This window comes from Canis lupus, chromosome 4, assembly GCF_003254725.2.
Source record: "Canis lupus dingo isolate Sandy chromosome 4, ASM325472v2, whole genome shotgun sequence".
NCBI lineage: Eukaryota > Metazoa > Chordata > Mammalia > Carnivora > Canidae > Canis > Canis lupus.
This window is the reverse complement of record NC_064246.1, coordinates 73136625-73161772: the sequence shown is the minus strand read 5'-3', so window position 1 is coordinate 73161772 and position 25148 is coordinate 73136625. Positions and strand designations below refer to the sequence as shown.

General features: G+C 41.6%; 1 protein-coding gene and 1 long non-coding RNA gene across 18 annotated transcripts in view; one reads left to right on the top strand and one right to left on the bottom strand.

Moving 5' to 3' along the window:
• Nucleotides 1–4882, bottom strand: part of LOC112652659 (uncharacterized) — a 94282-nt gene extending 89400 nt beyond the window's left edge. For 2 of the 3 annotated variants that reach the window (XR_004815058.2, XR_007410383.1), the window contains exon 1: nucleotides 4681–4882. This is a non-coding gene — a long non-coding RNA (uncharacterized LOC112652659). The remainder of the gene's footprint in view (nucleotides 1–4680) is intronic. The other variant, XR_004815056.2, reaches the window with a different exon arrangement.
• Nucleotides 1–24602, top strand: part of SPEF2 (sperm flagellar 2) — a 171160-nt gene extending 146558 nt beyond the window's left edge. For 5 of the 15 annotated variants that reach the window (XM_049109368.1, XM_049109369.1, XM_049109371.1 and 2 more), the window contains exons 33-37: nucleotides 3974–4066; nucleotides 10782–10961; nucleotides 17722–17961; nucleotides 18158–18280; nucleotides 24271–24595. In XM_049109368.1, the coding sequence (XP_048965325.1) occupies nucleotides 3974–4066; nucleotides 10782–10961; nucleotides 17722–17961; nucleotides 18158–18280; nucleotides 24271–24360 (726 nt within the window). In that variant the 3' untranslated portion in view covers nucleotides 24361–24595. Of the gene's footprint in view, nucleotides 1–3973; nucleotides 4067–10781; nucleotides 10962–13459; nucleotides 13681–17721; nucleotides 17962–18157; nucleotides 18281–24270 lie in introns of those variants that run through there. The other 10 variants (XM_049109366.1, XM_049109367.1, XM_025436262.3 and 7 more) reach the window with 6 other exon arrangements.
• The last annotated feature ends 546 nt before the right edge of the window (nucleotides 24603–25148 follow it).

The following is a 25148-nucleotide window of genomic DNA, read 5'->3' as shown; positions in this document are numbered from 1 at the left end:
GAAAGAAAAAGTTATATGGGAAAAGTCAAAACCATTTTTAGAGCAAAATGTTATGAGATTTGTTAAAAATGCTATATAGAACAGGAAGAGAGCATAGCACGCATCGCTGAAATGGAGTTCTCTGGGAGAGAAGGCCTCTTTGCACTGCTTTTTATTTTATCTTTTTTCTTTTCTTTTGACTAATTGCAAGGTCACAACAGTCACTTAAGAGCGTGCTGATTGCCCCAACTTCTAAACTGGAATGAGAGAGTTGGTGACGTCGACAGGGCTGTGTACCTGGGCCTGTTTGCCCTCTACCCCTAGTCCCCCTGCTGCTGTCACATGCTTGCCTCCACTGTCTGAGGAGGCTGAGCCACTCCATGTAGGATTCTTTGATATTAAACTCTCAGCTCACCTTCTGTCTGTGAGAATGCATGTGATTACAGGCTTAATGAGTCAGCCCAGGACCCTGTAAGTCTACTTTAACATATAAAAATTCCTTTGGAAACTCCCTTTATCTCTACTCCCCAAGATACAGTGTTGGCAATCACCCCCAAGTACATGACCGACCATAAACATCTGAAGGGTTTCATGATCAAGTTTTTACTAAACAGTAAGAAACGACCTTTCCCAGCAATAGCTAGCCCCCTCAGGATCCTGGAAGCCTTGTTTCCAAAATACCTGGGAGACTTACCCTATCCCTAACTCCTTCCCAACTTGAAGCGTATGATGGGCCACTTCTCATGACCCCAGTACAGTTCTTTCTGCCCATGGGTTCTGTCCCCATGCTTTAATAAAACCACCCTTTTGCACCAAAGACATCTCAAGAATTCTTTCTTGGCCGTCAGGTTCAAACCCTAATATTTTTCCTATAGCAGACCATGTTTTAGCAAGAGAGCACAAGGGACATTTCCATCTTTTAAGGAAAAATCACTTAATAATTCAGTGAGGCAGGATATGGTTGACACAACCTTGCTTTATTAATTTAAACCCTACTATCCAGGTTTACGTTTAACATTTCATATTGCTAAAATTTTCACGGATGACTTTTTAAAAATCTTAAGTCGTTTTCCAGTCAGGTTATTTTTTTTTTCCTTTCTAATGTGGCCCTCTTGTGTGAGAAATACACAATGTTCTCATTTATGCAATACCATTTATGCAATGGCTGAGAAATGGTAGGAGGAATTGGGATCCAATCTCTATTTCTTTTTTCCCTTCTAGCTTCTTTTAATATTTCCCCTTTGCTCCCGGTTTTCAGCAATTTGATTATTGTGTTTCTTTGTGTGGTTTTCTTCATGTTTCTTCTGCTTGGTTCACTGAGCTCTTGAATCTCCATGGGTTTTGCCATTCTGGTCAGATTGGAAACTTTTCAGGATTTTTTTTCTTAAATACTTTTTCTGCACACCCACCCCTTCTCAAAATCCAGTCATGTCCTTACTATCCCATGGGTCACTGATGTTTGGTTCATTTTTTTTTTTGTCTTTTTTTCTCTTTGCTTTACTTTGTATTTATTTCTATTCCTAGGTCTTCGAGTTCACTGATCATTTCCTCTGCAAAGCTGAATCTGTTATGAATACCATGCAGTGTATTTTTCATTTCAGATATTGATTTTTTTTTGTCTCTAGTAGTTCAAGTTGTTTCTATTTTATATCTTTCATTTCTCTCTTCATGTGCATATTTTTTTCTTTATCTCCATGAAAAAATGAAATATATTTAGAACAGCTGAAGGAATATTCTGTATTCATTCTATCACCTGTGTCATTTTTGTGTTTGTTGTTATTGATTGATGTTTTTTCTATGGGCGTGTAATATGGCTTTTTTTTTGTATACTTAGTAACTTTATATTGGATGCCAGACGTTGTGATTCCTATATTGGTGGGTGCTACTTGGAATCACTTTTATCCTTTCAAGGTTACAATAATATTTGTAAGGCTGGGTCCAGTGTGGCCTTTAGGTGAGGGCTAATCAGTTCCCACTGCTAAGGTAATTATCTCCTGGGGACTCTATCCAATGCTTATGTTTGAGGAGATCATTCCACTCTGCCTGGTGGTGACATGGACTCTTCCTCCCAGCCCCATGTGAGGCTCAGGAATTGTTCAGCTTACTCCTTTCTTGTGGTTCTCTCTCCAGCTTATGGTATCTTCCACAAACACACATCACCAGATTGGCGAGTCAAGACTTACGGAAATCCATCTGTGAATCTCTGGGCTTGCTCTCCCTCTCAGTATATCACTAGTATTCTGTCCTGAAAATTCTAGCCATCTTGTCCTCCCTCAACAGCAAAATCTATCTTCTCAACTCAGAGAGATCACCAGGCTCTATTTGGATGTCTCTCCTGGCACTACAGCCTGGGAACTCCCTCCAGGCTAAAACACTGAAAGGACTCCTTGGTTACTTCCTTTAGTTCAAGAATTACTCTCTTATGTTGCCTATTGTCTAATGTCAGAAAAAATTTCAGATATCTTGTTCATTTTTCTTGTTGTTTAAAGCAGGAGAGTAATTCTGAACTTTGGTGCTCCATCATACTCCTTACCTATGTTCCTCATCTCTCTATCCTCCCATTGAGTAGTACTTACCTTCCATGGATTAGCTATTGGGCAAGGGTCTCTTCAGTGCAAAAGCATATTCAAAGCTCGAGCCCATACTGGATCTTAAGTTTCTTCTGAGTCTTCTCTCTCACAGGGTTCCATGTGGCCAACATCTCCTTTGTTCCAAATGAAAGAACCTCCAGTTCTCACCTTTGGGAGCTTCATCCCCTTACAAGTTACCTAAAGCCATTCCAGCCTTCTCTCAAAGCACAGGTGATACTTAGAAGGAAAGAAAGCATAGAACATAGGCCAGAGTCAGGTTAGGCAAGCTAGGGGCTCTTGGCAACAGTGCTGAGAGTATGTTATCACACTGGAAGATGGTAAGAGAGCTAAACCTGGGAACAAAATGCATATGTATATGAAGTGCTTACCATGTACAAAAATTAAGGTTGGCATGATGTATTCTTTAAACCCAAGGAATTTATACCTGATACTCAATAGTAAACATGAGTGGCACCACAATGGACTAAAAGTCCATTGTGTGGTGTAGACACATCAAACTGGAATTCAGAAGCAAGATCAAGGAAGGCATCTCTAAGGTGATGTGATCAGAATGGAGCCCAGAGAGATGTGCAGGTTTACATGGGTGGACAGGAAGTCACCAGGTAGGAGGGATGATGTGAATGGAAGAGCAAGAACAGGAAATGGTTCCAAGAAGAGAATATGACAAATTAAAGTCTTGAAGAAATTGATATGGTTGCATGGTACAAGCTGAAACAAATAAGAAGGAGACTAGAGATGAAAACAGTTTGGAGCTTACGGGGGTGGCCTGTGACAGGAAAGAGGCTCTTCCCCAAGATGGCAGGAGTAGGGTTAGAGGGAAGGAAGAGAAGGGAGATTCATTGCCATATAGAAATCGAAGGTTTCGATAATTGGTATCACATATGGGTTGAGAAAGAGGGATGTCATTAAAAAGCAGGCCATTGAGCTTTTGAGTCAGTCATTCACTCACAAAGATTTTTCTGGCACCACGCTAGGCTCTGAGAATAGATAGTCACATGAACAGGACATGTGGAATGTGAGCTAGTGTTATGAGTGAAGACCCCTCCAGAATGTTGCCATGCAGGCAAAATCAGGGCAGTGACCTCCAAACTTCATCACATGCTCTGACAGCTAAGATATAGCTAATATCCCCAATATGTGGATTTTAATTTATAAATTATGCATGTGTACTACTGCACGAATACATTATTTATATTATCAAATATTTAAGAATAAAAATTATATAAGAGTGATATCAAAAATATGTATAAATGGAAGTTCTAGTATTTTCTCCTGTTTCCCTTGGTTTTTGACCCCATATTTTGGAGACCACTACTCTTAGAGTGTTGAACAAGATGGGTTCAATCCCTGTGGCTTTTAGAGGAATGCTACTTTAATAATTTTCATTTTTATTTTTTGTATAGGCTGGTCTGTGGTTTACAGGAGATGAATATATAAAAATTCCAGAAAATCCTCTTGAACCTCTGCCGTTCAATAGGCAGGAGCATCTTATAGAGGTAATTGCTGAGATCCTTTACAAAATTCACTACTATAACACTGGTAATTTCTGTCTTTTCTTCCACTCATGTAATTTGTTTTGGATTCCATCACCCCCGCCCCCAGATCCTTTGTTGTATCCCTAGAATGTAGACTTTAATGTTCATAAGGCAGCACAGAAAAATTTGGAGGGAGGAGGGAGGGACCAAAATCTTAAACAGAGTCCCATTGTTAACTCTCTGTATGATCTTGAACAATTTTCATAATCCCTTGGGTCTCACTTTTCTCATCTGTCAAAGTAAGCTGTTACTTGACATATTTGCCCTGAGTGTCCTTCCAATTCTAAAAGCTTAGGATAAGAACTGTTATTTTACCAACACAGCAATCCCCCCTTGGGTATGATACATCCCAAGACCCCAGTCGTATACCTAAATTGTGAATAGTACCAAACCCTATATATACTGCTTTTATAAGTTAAACTTATAAATTAGGCACAGTGAGAGACGAGCAGTAATAGTTAATATTAAAATAAAACAACTGTAAAAATAATTCTGCAATGAAAGTCATGTGACTATGGTCTCTCTCTCTCTCCCTTTCTCTCTCTCTCAAAAAAAAATTTTTGTGCTGTACTCACACTCTTCCTGTGATGATGTAAGATGACAAAATGCCCATGTGATGAGATGAATTGAGATGAATGACATAGGTGTTGTGAGGTAGTGTTAGGCCACTAGTGACCCTCCGATGATTTGTGAAGAGGAGGATCATCTGCTTCCGGACTGAGGTGGACCACAGTGGACCGTGGGTAACTGAAACCACAGAAAGCAAAACCACAGATAATGGGGACTACTGTATATGTTTTTGTTTATTCCTCTTTGACTTTCATTGACTTGTACAACATACCAAGGGTTGCATAAGTATTGCCCATGACCCACTGGATTATTATTATCAATATTATTATCACCAATAATGATATTACTAACCTCTATCCCTGAGCCCACAAAAGAAAGCAGGACCTTAATATTGTAAAGTACTCTGGCTTCAGTGAAGTGTTTAAAACATAAAAATATACCTAACACAACCAAATTCAACAGGATATGAGAAAAGTTGAATAGGGATTTAGACAGCTCAGCAAACTAGGTGTATCAACGGTCCAATTTCCAGCCAGCCATTAGTTTAAAACTGCAATAGGAGATTGTACGTGACTCCAGTTACGGCCTTAAAGTGAACAGTTTCCTTCAATTGGATGCATAGTTTCCGAGCACCTCTCCCGAGCTAGCAGGAGAGCAGGTAAGAGAAAGAGGTCAAGGCGTCACCAGAGTCCAAGACCTAAGACTGGCAGGTGCAGGAGCAGCTTTTTGTCTTCATTGTGGTGGGAGTTTTCAATGTGAAACTGGAAGATGGAGACCAACCCTGTAAAGCCATCAGGAGGCCAAAATCTGCCAGCAGTAAACAGGTTCTTCTGTGAAGAAATGGGCAGTCTGAATATGATGTCAAGTCAAAGCACTTTCCCTTCCAGTCACAAGTTTTAGAAATGTTGACTGAGGGTAGAGCCCTTTAGTTGCTCACCCAGCAGCTAATGCCAGCAGACTGTGCCCTGAGATGGCGCCCTGAGGACTGCAAGGCAGTGAAGCAGGAAAGGGGCCTTTGGGTGCCAAGGGAGGGAGTGGCTGCCACCTATTGGTGCCCAGACTGCTGGAGAATGGCTTGGAGGAACAGAACAAAGTTGGCGGTAGAGCCAGGACCATGAAGCCTGAGAAAGCAGTGGGGCAAAGGATGGGATGGCTGGTGTGTGTGTGGGAGTGTGTGTGTGCATCAGTCTGATGTCCGGAGGATGGAAAGGAGTGGCACTTTCCACCCCTCATGACTCAGACACTGGATGCTCAGGATTACATAAGCCTCAGTGCTCTTTTTTTTTTTTTTTTAGTCTCAGTGCTCTTAAACTGGGATTAAAAGCACAGATTCCAATGCTTGTATGCTTCAAAGTCTTGATGAAGTTACCTAACCCCTCTGTGTCTTAGTTTACTTTTATCCGTCTCCAGCAGGGTTGTTGTGCAGAGTGAGTGATTGGCACAGAGTAAGCCCTGGGTACGTGTTAGCCAAGCAGAAACCAGCCACGCTAACTGTACTTGGTTGAAGAATGGTTCATGGGTACCATGCTAAAGAAAGGGGTGCAAAGAAAAAAGATAAAACAACAAACCAGGATCCCCGGGTGGCGCAGCGGTTTGGCACCTGCCTTTGTCCCAGGGCGCGATCCTGGAGACCCGGGATCGAATCCCACGTCGGGCTCCGGGTACATGGAGCCTGCTTCTCCCTCTGCCTGTGTCTCTGCCTCTCTCTCTCTGTGTGACTATCATAAATAAATAAAAATTAAAACAACAACAACAACAAACCAACTTTACCCCTTTGGCTGTAATTAGAATAGGAAAGACCAAATGGGGGTGGAGATGGAATGCCCCATGAAGAGGGAATTCTGAGGGTCAGGAGCCCTGAGCTCTGTCCCCAGGTCTGTCACACTGTAGGATGCTGATCAGGTCACTTCCCTCTGAGGGACTCTTTACCCTCTTAAGGAGAAGCCCTGGACTACAGGCTCAGGTCCCACCCAGAGCCCCTGCTTTGTCATTTGTGCTCTCTCTGACCCAGGGCCCACCTCTGAGCCACACTGGCAGGGGCTCCTGGACATAAGCCATTAGCACAGACCAGGGGCTTGGATGACCCCAGAGTCCCAGGCACTGGATGAAAGGCCCCGTTGCCTCCAAGAAAGGAACTCTGAGACATGTCTGTGTCACAATCACAGTGATGTCCCCTGACAGTAACGGCATACTTCATTATGACTGACCGGGTTCCACAGGTCATGTCCTGGCATCCCACACACTCAATACCAAGAGCAACTACTCCAGTATTTAAAAATCCTTAGCGATTGCCATATAAATTGACAAGGCAATTTGATTTTGCCATATTCAAATTCACAAGTGTTGTCTTAATCTCTCCACAGCTTCCTTTCCTGTGAAATCCTTCTATTACTTTGGACTGGTAATATTTGTTGAAGCCAGGTTTCAAACACTAGTTGTTTGTTAACAGATCCTAAGTGCCTATTTCTGCCTCAGGCCTCCCTTGCAAACCTCCTTCATGCAATTGCCCATTTGACATCTCCACTTGAATATTCTAGTAGATATTTCAAACTCTGTGTCCAAAGCTAGCTACCTGGACTCCCATCCCCTCCACCCCACCCCTCCGATCTTCACTCAGAGCCCTGTCCCTCTTAGTCACTGGCAACTCGGACCTTCCAGTTGCCAACGTCCTACTACACATCCCCAAATCTTCTTTTTCAAAGCCCACATTCGATTCCTCAGGAAATCCTGGTGGTTCTATCCTCAAAATATACTGAGGACCAAACTGCTTCTTCTAGCCCCATGGCCATCACTGGAACAAGCCACAGGCGTCCTCCCCTGGAAGACTGCAACAGCCACATGATGGGTCTCCCTGCGTCTCCTTGTCTTGGTTCAGATCGTAGCAGCCTCCACTCATATCCTCCCATGGCTCTGCATTTTACTCAGAGGAAAAGCCCAAATCCTTAAATAGCTAACCTGGCCTTGACCCTGTTCCTCCCTCCCCTCATCGCCTGCTGTGCCCTGGCGCACTCTGCTGCAGCTACCCTGGCCTTCTTACGGAGCAACCCTGTGAGGCATGCCCCTGCCTTAGGTCATTGACTTAGCAATTCCCTCTGCTTGTAAGGCTCCCACCCCGGATATACTCCCTGTCTAACACCCTCCAATCTTCAAATTTTACCTTCTCAGCTGTGCAATCTGCCCCACTCTTCACTCCTAACCTCTTTTCATGACCTGCCTTTTGCATGTGTTTCCATAATCACTACCTAGTTTACCTAACTTATTTTATGTATTCTTCATTGTCTGTCTTCCCCTTCTAGAAGACAGAGATTGAGAGCAGGCATCTTTATCTCTTTCTTAGTGAATGTATTCTCAGAGCTAGGTATGGACTATACCTAGCTCATCATATTTGTTCAATAAGTCCTTGCCAATACCCATTCATTAGCTCACAGTTTCTGTGAATCAGAAGTCCAGACATGGCTTAGATGAGTCCTCTGCTTGGGGGTCTCAGAAGGCTGATATCAAGGCATCAGCTGCAATTGTAATCTCATCCAAGGCCAATTCCAAGATTGGTTCTGAGACTGCCTTTCAAGATGGATTATTGGCAGGATTCAGATCCATGTAGTTGTAGGATTGAGAATTTCAGCCATAAGAGGCTGCCTGTTGTTCCCTGCCACATGGCCCTCTCCACAACTGGACAGTTTGAGTCTCCATGGCCAGAAGAAAAGCATCTCTCTGGCTTTAAATCTCTCCCTTAAGGCCTCACCTGATTAGGTCAGGCCCAACAGTAGACTTCATTTTGATTAGATCAAAATCATCTGATTAAGGACCTTAATTACATCTGCAAAAATCTCTTTATCTTTGTTATATAAGGTGACTTACTAAATGGGAATGATTTTCTTTTTTTTTTTTAAAGATTTTATTTATTTATTTGCGAGAGAGAGAGAGGGAGCACAAGCAGGGAGAGCAGCAGAGGGAGAGGGAGAAGCAGGCTTCCTGCTGAGCAGGGAGCCCAAGGTGAGGCTTGATCCTAGGACCCTGGGATCATGACCTGAACCAAAGGCAGATGCTTAACCAACTGAGCCACCCAGATGCTCTGGGAATGATTTCCCATCACAGCCACAAGCCCTATGCACACACAAGGAGAGGAGATGATACAAGATATATATGCCAGAGAGTGGGAACCTTTGAAAGTTTCTTAGAATTCTACCTACTATGATATTTTAAATGATCTTAGGAATACAGGGAGCCTTACCTTTTATGAATGTCCTATCCATTGACTTAAAATCAAGGCCATGTAATTACAGAAAGAGCCCAAATATCAGCTTATTTCATTTTGCACATCTTTTTTTCAAGATAGGATATTCAGTTGCTTTGTTAATGAAAATAATGATGCATTGCATCTGCAGAGCATTTATAAGGGCAATTCAGTGGAAATCCTAGCAGACTTCAACAATTCCTGTGGAAGAACTGGAAGATAGGCCCTCAGGGACCCTTTGGTGGTTATCTGTTAGTGTCAGTCCCCCTTCTACTCCTAATCCTGCTGGAAATCCCTGAAGTAACTGAGAGGCAAGAGGGGATGAAGAAAACAGAGTCCTGAAGGAACCCACCAGCTGGATCATGAAAAAAATCAAAGGATGCCTTACCGTTAGAGTGTTTTTAAGCATCTCAGGATAACTCTGCCTGGCTTATAACAGACCTGCAACTCAGTTAACCTTGAAATAAGTGACTAAATGAATGAACTTCCAGATTCCATTGACCTCTAAGACTCCTTCCTGCTTTGTAACATAACAGATTTTATGCAGTTTCCTATCAACGTGAGTTTTATTTAAATTTTTATTGGATTTGTCAAGTATCAGAAACTTATTCTCCCAACCATCTAATTAAATTTGTTCATAGTTGTAAGAACTGTAGGTAATGGAGAATAGCCTAGGCACTTGGTATCTATGGATCTAGGCATTTGGGCACTTGTACCTCAATGTGTAGGCCAGGACCGGTAGTGTTAGAAGCATCTAAGAGCTTACTATATGTGCAGAACATTATATCACTCCAGAACCATCTACTTAATAAAAATCTAAATTTTAGAAGAAGATTCTCCAGGTCATTAAATGTACATGTTTGAGAAGAGCTCATAAGGAAGCCAGTGTCCTCTTCAAGCAGTGCCACGTAGGTGCTTTACTGCTTAGGTGTGACCTGTGAGTCCCAGGGTTTGAGCTGCTTTGCCACAGGGGATATTGGGTTGCCACACACCAACTTTTCTTACCGCCAGATGCACAGCACACTACATTATAGAGCTGACTTCCAGCTCAGTCATTTAGAGTGAGAGAGAAATTACCAAAAAACACTGGTATTCAGTGGTTAGCACACTCCTCCAGAGCGAATCCACGGTGGAAAAAGTCACGTTATTACCAACAGGTTGAGTATGGAGTTCAGAGCACTGTTGGCCAGTTGAAAGATTTTTTTTTTTTTTTTTTTTTTTTTTTACGATTGTATTTATGTATTTGAAAAAGAGAGAGAGAGCGCAGCACAAGCAGGGGGAGAAGCAGACTCTGGGCTGAGCAGGGAGTCAGACCCAGGGCTCAATCCCAGGACCCTGGGATCATGACCTGAGCTGAAGGCATATGTTTAACCAACTCAGCCACCCAGGCACCTTGGTTGAAAGATTTTAATGGCTAAAGTCCCAGGGGCTCTCCATACAGGAACAGAGTGGAAGCTTTATATTTAGGAGTCAAGACTCAATTTGTCAGAGTGGTGATTAGGATAGACAGATAGGTTCTTGCTCTGTAGCTCCCTTTTCCTGCTTAAAATATAGTCCCCACCACCTTTATTAGCACATTCTTTCCTAAGTTTGTATCAACAAGTTTGTTGATACAAAGCATATAGCATATAATATAATTATATATGCTAGCATATAATTTCTTTAACATTAGAATTGTGAGCCTTACTTATTCTGTTTTTTAACTTAGCATACTCTTCAGTTAATACCATTCATTATGTATTACGTTTACTGATTCAATCCTCAGAAAGTGGTCTTTCCAAAGCTCTTGGAAGGATCCGTCATTGCCTGTCCATCCAGTGACTACTCATTTTAAGCCTTTTATCTTTGATTGAAATTCTTTTTGTGTGGCAGTTTTTCTTTAGGCTATTTGCTGACCATGAGAAGGATCCACCTCAACTTGACTACACACAGATGCTGCTCTATTTTGCTTGCCATCCAGATGCTATGGAAGGGGTCTACAGGGCCCTCAGTGTGGCCATAGGAACTCATGTCTTCCAACCAGTCGAAACTATTGCTATTATTGGAGAAAAGGTAATCATGTTCCAGAAATGGACTAGCATTGGGGTTTGGAGGGGGATGCCAGAGGATCCTAAACTTATAACAACAGAGGCTTGGTTTTTTCATCTTTGTATTTTTCTGGGTGCCTAACACAGCACTTTACACAAAGTAGGTCTTCATAAAGCTTTACTCAATTGGATTAAGAACTAGAGACTCACTATCCAAAAATATACCTTTGTAGTAAAATCAAAATTTGCTCAAAGTTTCTTGATGGAATCCAGGTTTGTTCTGTAAAAGACAGCCTTTAGTTTACGTAAAGTGCTGATCCTTATAAATGAAAAAGAAGTGGGTATCAATCCACTCTGTCATACTATGTGGAAATTCTACGTGAAACAAGTTCAGGCCTCAAACATCCCACATATATGTTCACCTGATAGTATTTCAGGCCAAAACCCAGCCACCTGAAATCCACAGGTACCTTGTATCTCCTGCATCCAAGGACGAAGAAGCTTAATAGCTAATAAAACCTCACATTCTCCTTTAGATTTCTAACGGGTTGGCATTCCCTAGCTTTTTTGGTTGGAAAAGCCTCAGAACAGGGTGCTAACTAATGTACTTATTAGGTGCCAATTTTGACTTTTTAGTATTCCCTTGACCCTTTGGGGACAGAGTTGTGGTCCTTGTAATGAAACGCTTTTTCCCTGTCCATCTTTTATGGACACAGAAGAGAAAGAGATACTGCCTAGTAAAAACTCTCCAGATGTCCCAGCCACACTTATTTGCCTTTCATACATGCCTTTCAAAATACAGTATGCTGGGTTGCCTTAAAAAAAAAAAAAAAAAAGTTGGCGAAGTTTCTGTGACAGCTCTCACATCTGGGAAGAAATAAACTCTTAGATGCAACCCTGAATTTTGACCCTGAGCAAATGGACAAGAGTTGCCCTTCCCCTTCCACCATGGCCAGAGTGAGGCTGGACTGGTACCTAGGAAGCTGACCACTCAGGACTCTTTAGCCCGACGTGCTGTAGATGCTACTTCAACTTTTACACAGTGACAGAAAGTATAGCAAGGACTGTTGGTTTCACTCAAGAATTCTGTCTTCTTAGACAGCAGAAGGCCAGTTTCAGTTTTCCCAAGTAAATAAGGAGTTGGATGTGAACTGCCTTTACTGGGACTGCATTTCCCACTTCCCCAGGGATGTTCTTGTCTCCCCTTATAGGCTGGGCCTGCCTCAGGCAACCCTGGCATGGATTGTGGCCTGCCAGGAGGTCTCAGTCAAATGTCTGTCATGCAGGAGAGCTTCCCTGACCTCAGATGATGTCAGGCACCCCCTTCCATATGTTTCCAGAGCATTCTGTGCTTCTTACACAGTACTCTTCACACTAACTACTTCTTCAGGTCAGCTTCTTTTCTAGACTTTAAGCACCCTAGGGGCAGAGGGGCCATCTATCTTGTTCTGAACCTGCCACAACCCTGAACCCGAATTACTGATACAGAGTTCAGCAAAAATTTCATTGAGTGGATCAGTTAATTAATTAATTAATTTTGTAAATCATGCCCTCTGCATAGCCCTGTGATCTGCAAGGGACACAGAAGAAGCCAAATTTTCACCCCTCAAGGGACTCTAATTGCCCCCATCCATGCAAAAAAGAATGGGAGAAAAATGTCCCAAACATGGAAGAAACACAGTATAAAGGACAGATTAACACAAGGTCTTAATGATCAGAAGCAGTGTCTACACCTTCTTCTTTCCCACTTCCCTATCTTTGTTGTTGCTATTGCTCCCACTTGGAGTACCTTCATCTCATCCTGAAGGGTCCAAGGCCTTCCTGGTATCCCAGGCCTTTTTCGACTACCAGATGACTGACAAAGCTCCCCCTTGACACTCAAGAGCAACACTGAGCATTCTCAACGAGGGCCCCTTATATTCAGATCTTCCCTGAGAGGGCTGAGTACTACTGCATACATACATGCATTTATTCAACAAATATTTATCCAGCTTTTCTGTGTAGTGTAGTATCCCCTTGACCTGGGGATAAAATAAGTAACATATAGACTATGTGATATGGTAATAAATGCTACAGGAAAAGAAAAAGAATATAGGGAAAAATACAGGTGTTGAGGTGGGTTGCAATGCTGGGAAGATGAACAAGGTAATTGCAATCATGTGTAAAGACAGCAGTGGATGCCAAAGCCCTAATTCCAAAGACCAGCCATTGTAGTTGAAGAACAATGAGCTGAAGGAGAGTAAACAGAAAAAAACATGAGGGGGAGAGGGCCCTGAGGGCCACTGTAGGACCTTTGCTTTGACTCTGCCAAGATAGGAAATGAGAAGTTATCGGAACATGGCTATCCGACTTAAAATATATGGAGATCTCTCTGGCCACAGTGTCGAGAGCAGAGTGTAGGGGGAGAAAGGAGGGAAATAAGAAGAGCCAGTAAGTCAGGCAGCAGTCTGTCTGTTGAATCCTACCGCTAAGTTATTTCTACCTTGAATTGGGGACAACATGCTACCCATCTTTATGTTCCAGACAGTAGCTGCCACATAGAAAGTGCTCAACTAATGTTTGTAAACATGATGGGAAAGAAGGGAGGAGGAATGGAATCCTGTCTCCTCAATGTAAAAAGGAAGAGAGCGAACATTCCCAGCAGAAGCAATAGCCGATCCAGGAGACTGCAATGAGCTGGAAAGTCCAGGAAAAAAAGGAAGCATGTGCTAGAACTATTGTCCTAGCAGCAAACAGCTGCCTGGGTGAGTCACAGCCAGGCTAGTTAGCACAGGAAGACTCTGCATCCCCTCTGTCCCCACAGACAGAAGCTAGTGCCCCACCAGGGAAGCAAACCCCTGAAGTGCTTCTCTCCAGAGCTCCTCTAAAGTCCAAGGACACTGCACAGGAACTGCTCCTTAACCACTGCACCACAGAGACAACCAGCCGGAGGGGCAGAGGGCAGAGAGCATGCCTGTGAAGGACCACACACAGAGGCTTGTTCTGGCCCTGGGGGAACTTTCTGAGCTTGAGCTTTTGAGATGCAGGATCCTCCCACATCCCTCATTCTTACTCAGCCCCTGTTCTTGCCATCCTGCCTCCAATTATGCTACTCTGTTACTGTGCCCTTTCCTGCTGTGTTCTAGTTTCCTGGGCAACCTCATCCCAGGAAGCCAGAATGAGCCTGCTCAGAAATAACACCTCCAAAGGATCCACATTCACTCCCAAGACATTAAATCAGATCTCTGCTTTTGCTTTCCACATAAACAACTGGAAAGCTCCTCAATAGTTCATTCCTCCTTCACTCCATTTCTGTGACTCATGCTGTTATATTCAGTGTGGCACAGACCTGTTCAAATCCATGGCTGCTTGGGTAATTTAAAAGAAGCTCAAGAGCGAAGCATTCATGAGTATGCACTAGTCCTAGTGAAGCTTTAAGTAAGCTGTCATTTGGAAAAATAGTTCATTCTGGCTTAATGGTACGGGGTTATGGTGTAGGAATTCAGTAAATTGTGAGCTTGAGACTCCCCCATTTTGAAGAAGTTGTTAAAGCATCTTGGCAGAGCATTTGAGGTGCTGGGGTTCGAAACATATAAATTTACATTCCATCTTACTCTTTTGATACTTAGCCCACATTAGTCCCAAGGACTGACCTCTGAGATGTGGAACTGGAATGAGTGAGTGATAGAAATGGATGGCCAGGCACCATTCTGGGGACACATTTTTGGAGAGACTTTGAGCCTCTGAGAGTAACTGAATGGGACATCGTGTTTGCTAGCGCCACAGCCTGTCCTGCTGCTCAGATGATAATGTGACTCACACAGAGTTTTGATGCTGCTAGTAATTGCTCATTCAGGAGTACTGGCTTTTCTTCGAATTGGCATTGCTTGTTTTGTTCATACATCCACATTCAAAATTGTGCTCTTTCAGAGATGTCTAGTGAAGAGAGCCTCCTTCTTGCACTCTCCACAGTCTGGCCAGGAAGCTTATCTGGCTCCTTCGATTCCCATCTCACCTTCCCCTCTCTTCTTGCCCTCTCACTGAACCATTAAATCTACTCTGTCCCAACACTATGGAGAACAAAAAGAGCAAAAATAGCAAAAGTATGCTCTAACATTAATAAGGATTCCTCATTAAAATTTCGAATGTTTAAATCATTACCTTTTGGTAACAATTCATTTGACCCATGATGATTATATTGGGTCTCAGAAAAATTAATCCCTCTTTAATTATGGAAATACTGCAGAGAGACAGGGCTCTTTCTCTGTTTAATTTAGGTATCACTTATCACCTGCTTGTCTAATCTGACTAGTCATTTGCTCACCCGCAGGTTCTATCTTTATCATGTCCATGCAGCATTTATGCTTCAGTCTGGGTAGGAATCCATTTATCCTACACCACTCAGCAAGATGTCTTACATCTTGATTGTGTACATTTCACTACACTAAATATTCTGTTGCCCTGGGAAATCATTGATAAGCAGCCAGTATAATGATCCCTAAGACTCCTAGGTGGACAGAGAAAGGCTAGTTTCACATTTTTGCAATGTAACATTTCAATTTTTTTTTCATTGTGTTTATTTTTATTTTTTTATTTTTTATTTTTTATTTTTTATAATAAATTTATTTTTTATTTTATTTTTTTTTTTTTTTTTTTTTTTTTTTTTTTTTATTTTATTTTTTTTTATTGGTGTTCAATTTACTAACATACAGAATAACACCCAGTGCCCGTCACCCATTCACTCCCACCCCCCGCCCTCCTCCCCTTCTACCACCCCTAGTTCGTTTCCCAGAGTTAGCAGTCTTTATGTTCTGTCTCCCTTTCTGATATTTCCCACACATTTCTTCTCCCTTCCCTTATTTTCCCTTTCACTATTATTTATATTCCCCAAATTTGCCAACATACAGCATAACACCCAGTGCTCATCCCATCAAGTGCCCCCCTCAGTGCCCGTCCCCCATTCACCCCACCCCCCGCCCTCCTCCCCTTCCACCACCCCTAGTTCGTTTCCCAGAGTTTGGAGTCTTTATGTTCTGTCTCCCTTTCTGATATTTCCCACACATTTCTTCTCCCTTCCCTTATATTCCCTTTCACTATTATTTATATTTAAAATAGAGAAAAGGTTGAACAGATGGGTGATAGAAGATAGATGATGATAGATAGATAGAGATATTTATACTTAATTCCAAAACCTTCACCTGGCAAAGCATTCTCTCTCTCTCTCTCTCTCTGTCTCTCTCTTACATTAGTTTAAATTCACAATTTACTGAAGGATATAGAAACACAGAGCTAGGGCAAATGAAACCTGTCTTCATTACACTGCTCATGACCCTTACAAATCTCCTAAAAGGATTGGCAACTATCAGAGGCTTAATTCGCTGCTGTATCATAAAACTTTTTATACATGGGACTTTTATAACTATTTGGAAAGAATGTGCATGATTAATTTTTTTTTTAATGTGCATGATTAATTAACTTGCACCTAATACTTCTACTGAAGTGAATATTTATAGAACTGGAATGCTCCTTTTATTTAAAGCCTAAATTTAGCATTTTTCCTTTTTTTGGGAAACAGAATCAGTATTCAGGTGTTTTCTGACATCTGGCCTATCAGAATTCTAAAAACACCCATTTTTCCAAGGCAAATCATCAAATATCGATTATTTTGTCATGAAACACACACACACATATACACATTTATCACAGGAAATACAACAAATACAAATCTGTAGAGTATTTGGAAAGTACAAAACTGAGTGAAAAAGACATCACCTGTTTCACTACCTACCGGTACCTACCGGGAGTAACCATTGTTAACTCTACTGTGTCTTTCTTTTTTTGACTAATAAGCATTTATAGATAAGAAAATGAGGATCCTAGTGTATTTATTATTTTGTGTTGTTTTCATTTTGCACTTATTCCATGAGTGCTTCCTCATGTCACTAAGTATTCTTCTAAACTACGATTTTCATGGCAGTATAGTATTTCACCACAGAAATCTACTATAATTTATTCACCACTCCCCATTTTAGGAATTGCAGATCTTCTGTGTTTACTGTCAGTAACACTGAACGAACATCCATATACAAAAGTCTTCCTGCACACATATATTTCTTTACAGTCAACTCCTAGACCTGTAGCTACAGGGTCAGCAGGCAGGAATATTTTTTAAGCTTTTGATAAACAAGAAATTACACCAGAAATAATGTACTATTTCCCATACTCACAGGGCCAGTGGCTGACTTCATGGCTCTTGACCACATTTCAAGGAGCAGCCATAACAATCCCACCTGACTTTCTGTGTTCAATTTGTTTTTTGTCTTGCCTTCTGAATGTTTAGTTGGGTTTAACCTCTAGTATGCAAATGTTTCTGAAGCTCTTGTAATCAATCAAGCTTGAGCAATTAACTTGCCATAAGCTCTCAACTACAGTCAATTTCCAAAGCAAATCCTTTTAAAAATTGACATCCATGTGTAGAAATCTGACACCAGTTACACGAATTCACTCCAGTGTCCACTTTATGGAGGAAAACACCTGGCAGCGTAGTAAGCCAAAGCATGTATGGAGGTAAGACATTAAGACACACCCCACACAAGGCATCTGTAACCTACAGGCAAAACTGGTCTAGAATCTTGGTGTGATCTCCAGTACAGCTAGCACATTCTCATCTATACTCTGGCTAGGTTGTGGGAGGCACCATGATTCCATTGCATGAAAAGTGTATGGCAACATTGGTGTGTTCTCAATGTCTCCACTACTGGAAAGACTTCAGCCTGACTTCATATTCTCTTCATTTAATCATGCAGTCCTCCTCCTTGACTGATGCAAGTCCAGTTGAGGAGTATCCTGAACTCGAGGGAAACTTTATGCATGAGGAAGGAGAATTAAAAGAAGACAGGGAGGAAAAGGAAGTAGAAATCCCTGAGAATGCAAACACTGAAAAGATATCCCTGGAAAGACTACTCAAAGTGTTCCAAGGAGGAAAAGAAGTACAGGATGCTAACAGATTCACCAGCCACCTACAGATAGAGAACACTTACTCAGAGGTTGGTTAAATTCTTTCATAAAAGGGACAGTCTGTACATAAGAAAAGTTACCTCAAGTTTAACATAGTTTCCTGGAAGTGCTCTCAAATTTATCATTGTATAGAAATTATGGCAAAATTCCTTTATTAAGGAAAATAAGGTTTAACATCTGCAGGATCATAAAGTTAATTAACTTCATTTTTTTTCTTCTTTAAAGAACTTCGTAAAAGTATTTCAAGACCTAGGTGCCAAGGATCTGGAGCCAGTTGAAGTTGCTGTTCTCTTGAAGCATCCTTTTATTCAAGACCTGATTTCAAATTATTCAGACTATAAAATCCCTGTGAGTATTACCCAAAGTTCTCCTAATTCGGTTGAGCTCAGGATCAGGACATGGTGGGACAACTCCCGTGGGGATGACAGAGACAGGGGGAAAGCTAGAGTTGGCCAAACCAGGGTTAGGAGAAGCTAAACTGGTAATAGCACCAGCTCAGACAGGCCAGACTATGATACACAGAGGGCAGCAAGGTCCAGGAGAGTAGAGGTAGCTAGCAGTTCCATGGATGATACTCTCAGCATTACGGAGCTGCCTCATCACACATGCCTCATCAGCCTTATCAGGGCTACCTTGGACCTACGACAGAAGGCTGGAGTAGATGAGATTAAAGTTGAGTGAGTGGCAGTATTAGTGTTCCAGATCATTTCAGCCCTCTGATGACTAGCTCATGACTGAGGAGTATGGAGACTAGAATCCCCCTTTGCCAAAGAGAACTAAGGAGACTATGACCCCCACCAAGTGCCGACATCGTCACCGCACTCTAATCATGCATCGTTGGTGTAATGCATTATAGTGACAGTGCACACAAAAGACTGGCTGGCAGGTCCATCAGGGAAACACTGGGCAAGATGGAGAAACTGAGGACAAAACCCAGAGAGACTGGACCAACTCAGAAGGAGGAAGCAAGAAAAGAAGAGCTGCCTCCCAGAGTTCACAGTAACCCGACAAGTCTGTACCACACGTGCTGGACGTGCATCCACCAGGATGGTGCCAGGTGTCCTACAGCAAGGGCTAAGGCAGACAGAGGCAGACCCCCTTTAACAGTGGGGTAAGCGTGCAACCCCTTCCCATAGCAGTTTGGCCCTATGAAATCTCCTTATTTGGCTCCTGTTAGTTGTTTATTGGACTATAAAGCATTTGCTGCGTTTAAGATAAAAGCACTTTCACTTTGATAAAATGAAGGTGATCTCAGATGCATTTCTCCTGACTTCTCAGTGATAAGCTTCCATGCCCAGAAGTGAGACTACTGTGACTTGAATATCTTCAGACCCAAATTTGTTCTAAACCACGGATCTTTCTTTTTACATGGAGATTCTATGACCTATGTTGGTCAAATCACTGAGATGGATTCTGACAAGCTAACAGACTCTCATCTAGTAGTGAAGTGTGATGATAGCATTTAAGAACTCAGGAGTCATGGGACTGAATCTCGGGTATACTACTTACTTGATATCCGACTTTAACTTTCTCTTCGTCTCGGCTTTCTCATCTGTTAAATGGGAATAACAGCCATTCCTACTCAAAGGATTGTGGTAGAATTAAATGAGATCATGCGTAGGAAGCATATGGCATGGTTCCAGACACTCAGCAGATACTTCAGCAGTGACGGCTCTTACAATTACTCTTCACTACTGAGCACTTACTACTAATGCTAGTAATATAAGTTTCCATGAGAGACAAAAGAAGTACGAAACTTAGTTTCCACTCTCAAACAAATTCCACTTCTGTTTGCAACAGAATTTTTACATGCAAGAATTACAAGAGAATGATAGAAGGTAAGCCACCCAAGCACATTATAGGAATTCAAAACATAGGACGTGCTTTTTTCCTAGAAGCTGAGTCTTCAAAGGTGGCCAGGATTGTTGAAAGTGGAGGGACAGGAGATGAGGTGTACATGGATTTGCTGTCGGGGTGGAGAGAGAACAGCATCACAGGGAAAAGGAGAGGCGGGTGCAAAGGTGTGGACTCAGGGCTGCGTGGGAGGAAGGGGAGCTAGTTGGCTTCTGAGCAAGGGTCTGATGTGACATCAGCATCTTCATCCCGAAGTGCTTTTTTTTTCTTGTATCTTCACCATATCATATCATTATGTGTCTACATGTAATAGAGCTCTTAAAGAAAAAGTTGTGTCTCTTTATATAAATAGGCTAAAATATCTGGAAACGTGGTTAGCAATTATTCCAAGTTGCTATACTCATTCGTTCCACAAACATTTACTGTTTGCATCAAAACTGATATGTTACATGTCCCTTTTTGATTTCTTATACCTCAGATTTTCATTTAATAAAGACTAGCTCCTTTCCCCACTTGGGAGGAGGAGGGCATAGGTCAGTGTGACCCTAGAATTAGTGGGGACAGAGCACACCGGAACTAGACGAAGGGATGGCGAGAAGAGGGTGAGAGAGGATGGGAGAGAGTCTCCAGTTGTGGGGACCTACCCCCCTTTCTTGCTTTCTTCTGAGCCAGCATCATTCTGTGTAAGGTAGATTCCAGAGGCACATCACCTTGACTACATCTCATCCTGCATGGCTGTTCTATGTTTCAGGGAATAGCCCTCTCATTTTGAACCTGTCAGATAATTTTTGAAACCCCTTAGAAGTCTGTATGTTAGAATTCATCTTATATTACCAAGAACCAGTAGGAACATAAAGTGATGCTGCAATTATTTCCTCCTTACGAAGTCAGATGATTTTGGGAGCATCTTTACTCTGGCCAGACTAGATATAATTAACTTGCAGAGAAGAGTCTGTTCAGCATTTTCCCCAGAAAAGAAAAGAGCCAGTGGATGACTGCCTTTGAGTCAGCCCCTTGAAAAGGTGTTCTGACTCCTAGGGAAAGTGAGAGTCCGTGGGGCTCTTTTTAACTGATGTATTATTTCCCGCATTTTGGAAGGAATTTGATCACCTGCAGTACCCCCCCACCCCCACACCCCCACCCCCCGTGCTGGCCTCGCAGCTCTGTCTCCAGCAAGGTGGGATGTCTGCCAGGACGTGGGGCTGCGGCCTACTTGGTCCCAGGAGCGATCCTACATCCTGACCTCCAGCACCCTGTCCACACATTCTGCGCACCCCCCAATGTGTGCTGCACCCTCTGGCTGAGAGCCAGCTGGCGTGGGGGGTCCCACCTCCAGGGAGTCCCAGGACCAGCACGGCCTGACCCTCGACAGCGGAAAGCCGGTTGGCTTGTCACCAGTCTGTCCATTCCTTCGTTGCCCAAGGGCTTCTGCAGGGTCAGCGGCCTCGGCCCCCTGTGCCCGCACCCCCCACCCTCCTCCCTGCCCCTCCACCTCCAGTCGAGAACTGCCTAGGACTCATCCCTGTGACCGTCGATCAGAGAGCTGAGACTGTCACCTAAAAAGCTGAAGCCTCGATACTCTAAACTGAAAGCACTTCCCTTTCCAGTAAGACACTCTGCTCTCATTTTCACTAAGCAAAAAAGAAAAGAGAGAGAAAAATAAATAAATAAATAAATAAGGGAAAAGGAAAAAAAAAATCTCCGAAGACTCAGTTTCTGTCAAACCCATCCTGTCACCATTGCTGCTCCAGATATCCATGTACAAGTAAATAGATCACATTTTAAAATGAACTTTAACCACAGCGATGTTATTTGAAGATCTTTCAAGATAAGTAGAGCAAAAGCTAGAATGTGGTTTTTCAGGTTAAAATGTTGTTTGCTGTTATAAACAGTGGGAAGCGAAGGTTGTTGCCTGATAGCTCTGTGTTTACCAGCTTTGTGTTTGGAAGCAGCAACATTTTAAAATGTGTATTTGAAAAAAATGGGTATTCATAATGATTTTGGTAGGTTTTATTTTTGCTCCTATTGGGAGGAGGCCTGGCTTTGTGGTTGAGAGAGTGGGCCCAGGAGCCACACTGATTGGGTTCACACCTACAAACTGTGTGACCTTGGGCAAGTGACCTCATGGTGCCTTGGTTTCTCTATCTGTAAGATAGGATTACCAGACCCTCAAAGGGCTCCTGTATGGATTAGATAATGTACAAAGTGCCTAGCTCAGTGGTTGGCAGGTAGAAAGCACCCGGTAATAAATGTTAGACATTATGATTATTATCACTCTTCCTACTATTTCTGGTTTGCTGGTAGTTGTAATGCCCAGGAAGTATTTCTGAGCCATGTGAAATTACATGTGGATAAATAAATAAGCTGGCATTTCATCTCCTGAATTCAGTGTCTCCTCTTTGGAAAGAAAGAAAAGGCTTTCATTTGTTTGTGGTGCTATGATGACAAAGAATCCAAACCGATGTCTCAGAAATCCCCACGTGACCACACATGGGGAAAATCCAGATTTTGTGTTGGATTTTATAATCATTCGATTAAAGTAATTTATTTAACTTCTACTTTCATAGTTCCTTTTTTTTTTTTTAAGATTTTATTTATTTATTTATTCATGAGAGACACAGAAAGAGAGAGAGGCAGAGACGCAGGCAGAGGGAGAAGCAGGCTCCATGAAGGAAGCCTGACATGGGACTCCATCCCGGGTCTCTAGGATCACACCCTGGGCTGAAGGCAGAGCTAAACCGCTGAGCCACCCAGGCTGCCCAACTTTCATAGTTCTTATACAAAGAGGTCATTCCAAATGATGTTCCTAAATTATTAAGAAAATGCTTTGGTGAAATAAATGTAATAAGATCAATGAGGATACTGTAACTGGGTTGTTAGCAGAATCAATTTCCCATGACCAATATATTTACAAATATAAATGAATACATGATTTTCTATACTAACCAAATAAATGTAGTTTCTTATAATGAACACATGCTGATCAAATGTAAATTACTTTTAGCAAACCTGTAAACCTGTACATCCTTAACATTTGGGTTTTCATTCAATAGGAGATAATAATAAATCTTTTAGTGTTAAAATCCGAATGTCACAGGAGAATTTCTATAAGCAAGTGAGTCAGGACCCATTATGTGAGGACAAAATATGAAATATTAAGGTGTTTAAAAATAGAAGGAATTAATGACTTGAAGGAATTTTCATCCCACTATTACTTCAGGGTATCTGACTTTAAAATATTCCCCAACCTTCTCCTTTATCTTCATAACAAAATATGATGGCTGCTTTGGTGCCTTGTGTTTTCAAGGCACACATGTCAAACAATTCCAGACTCTCTCAGCTCATCCCCCATTACCTGCTATTGAAAACTATGGCCTCTGACTTCAACGGCAAACTTACCCAGGGCTGGTTTAAACATCTGGAGTTTATGATTTTGTCCATGCTGCCGAGTGTCAGGTGATCACAGGTCAGCTCACTCCTTCACCCCCAAATGAGCATTCAGTAGTCAGCATTAGTTATCAAAAGTACACTATTCAAAAGTGATATGTTAATAACAACTGTGGTGGATAGGACCAGAAAGATCAATGGTGAGTGGATGTTCTTTTTCACTTAGTTCACTCAGGTTTGACCTCTGGCTGCAGGAAATCTGTATTTTCAAAGAATAAGGTCTCACAAGAAAATGATTCACTTTGATTCCTGGCATGACTTATGATAAGCAATGTGTGTGTCACTTGGCAGGGGTCAGCTCAGATAGTCAACTAACTCATGTCTCTATGAGTAAAATGACCTCAGTCAAATCGAAACCTTTGGAACTCAGCTCTGAGGAAAAGAAACTTACACTCTTAAAACATTTCCCCAAAATTGTGGAGAAGAAAAGAAACCACATATATATAATTCTACATTTTCCACGTGTTTGTACCCCTCTACATTTTGATAAAATTTTAAATTTATGTTTTCAATATCTGTGATTTAAAATGTAAGATGCTGGTATTTTAAATGGATGAAAAGCATATCTTCTATTCCTAATATTAAAAAAACATGGAAAAATGAGAAAATCTCCCCTGCAAAAAAAAAAAATCTACTGGTCTGAAATTCTACAAATCTGTAGACATGATTGATTTGGCATTAGGATTTTTCTTTAATACAAAATGAATACAGTTCATTCATTAACAGGGACATAACACTTGGGCTTGTTCATCATGTGCCAAATCCTATGTAATTGCTTTTTACGACTATTATTTAATATAATAGGACAGTTTCATTCATTATTAAATTAGGAAACAAAGGCTCCAAGATCTTTGATCTCTTTCCAAGGGTACAGCCTGTAAGATGCTAAGTGACATTTAAAATAAATAGAAAACCATTTTCTTAAAGAAAAAAGTAAAAATGAAAACACTGTTTCATCACTGCCATATATTAGATGATCATTAATCCTAAATCACTTAATTAACTTTTGTTGCTTCTCTTTGTATCTCTTTGCTTAGGATATTAAAATAATTCTCCAAAGGAGTGAGCATGTACAAGGAAGTGATGGAGAAAGATCTCCTTCAAGACTTACAGAGGAAAAGAAATGAAGACAAGGGTGTGATTTTTATAATTTGGCAATGGATCTTCCAAACATGAAATGTAAACAAGGTGTTTGTCATACGTGTTGTCATTAGAAGTATAGAAATGACCCCTACCAAGTTATGAAGAGTAATGAAAAAGGGGCCTTCTTTAACCCAGAGAATATTCTATAATAAACCTTAATTACAGAGCAAAAATCCTAAGAAGGAATTCATTTTGAAGTGATTCTGAATAGACGGCACCAGGACAATATGTTCAAAAATAAACACAAACGTAAGTCATGAAAGTCCCCGTGAGAAGTACTTACATTAGGCAAACTTAGTGAAAATCCCCCGAAGTTCCACATCAGGGAAGTATTGATACATACATTTCATCATTCTTGCTCCATGTGCAGTAGAATTCTGAGGTTCATCCCACTAGCCGAAGAGAAGATTGTGTTATCAGCTGCTGGTACGGCCATGCTCCTATCATCTATTCCTAATAGAATATAATGTTTCCTATCTAGATAGATGTATTTGCACAATTATATCTTTTTATTTGTGTAAATTAGTGACTCAAAGCCAGTGATACTTATCTCAAGACAAAAAAAAAAAAAATTTGTGAGTGATAATGCATTCTCAGTGGTGGGCCTTATGTGAAACCCCTGCTTGATCTCCATCCCTCCTGGCTGCTCCTTCTGAGAATCCCTGGCTTCTGGATCCTCCTTTTTCACTCAACCTCCAAATATTGGAGGACCTCAGATCTCAGCCTTCTCCATCTACAGTCAATCCTTGGATGACTCAACCATTTCCATTAG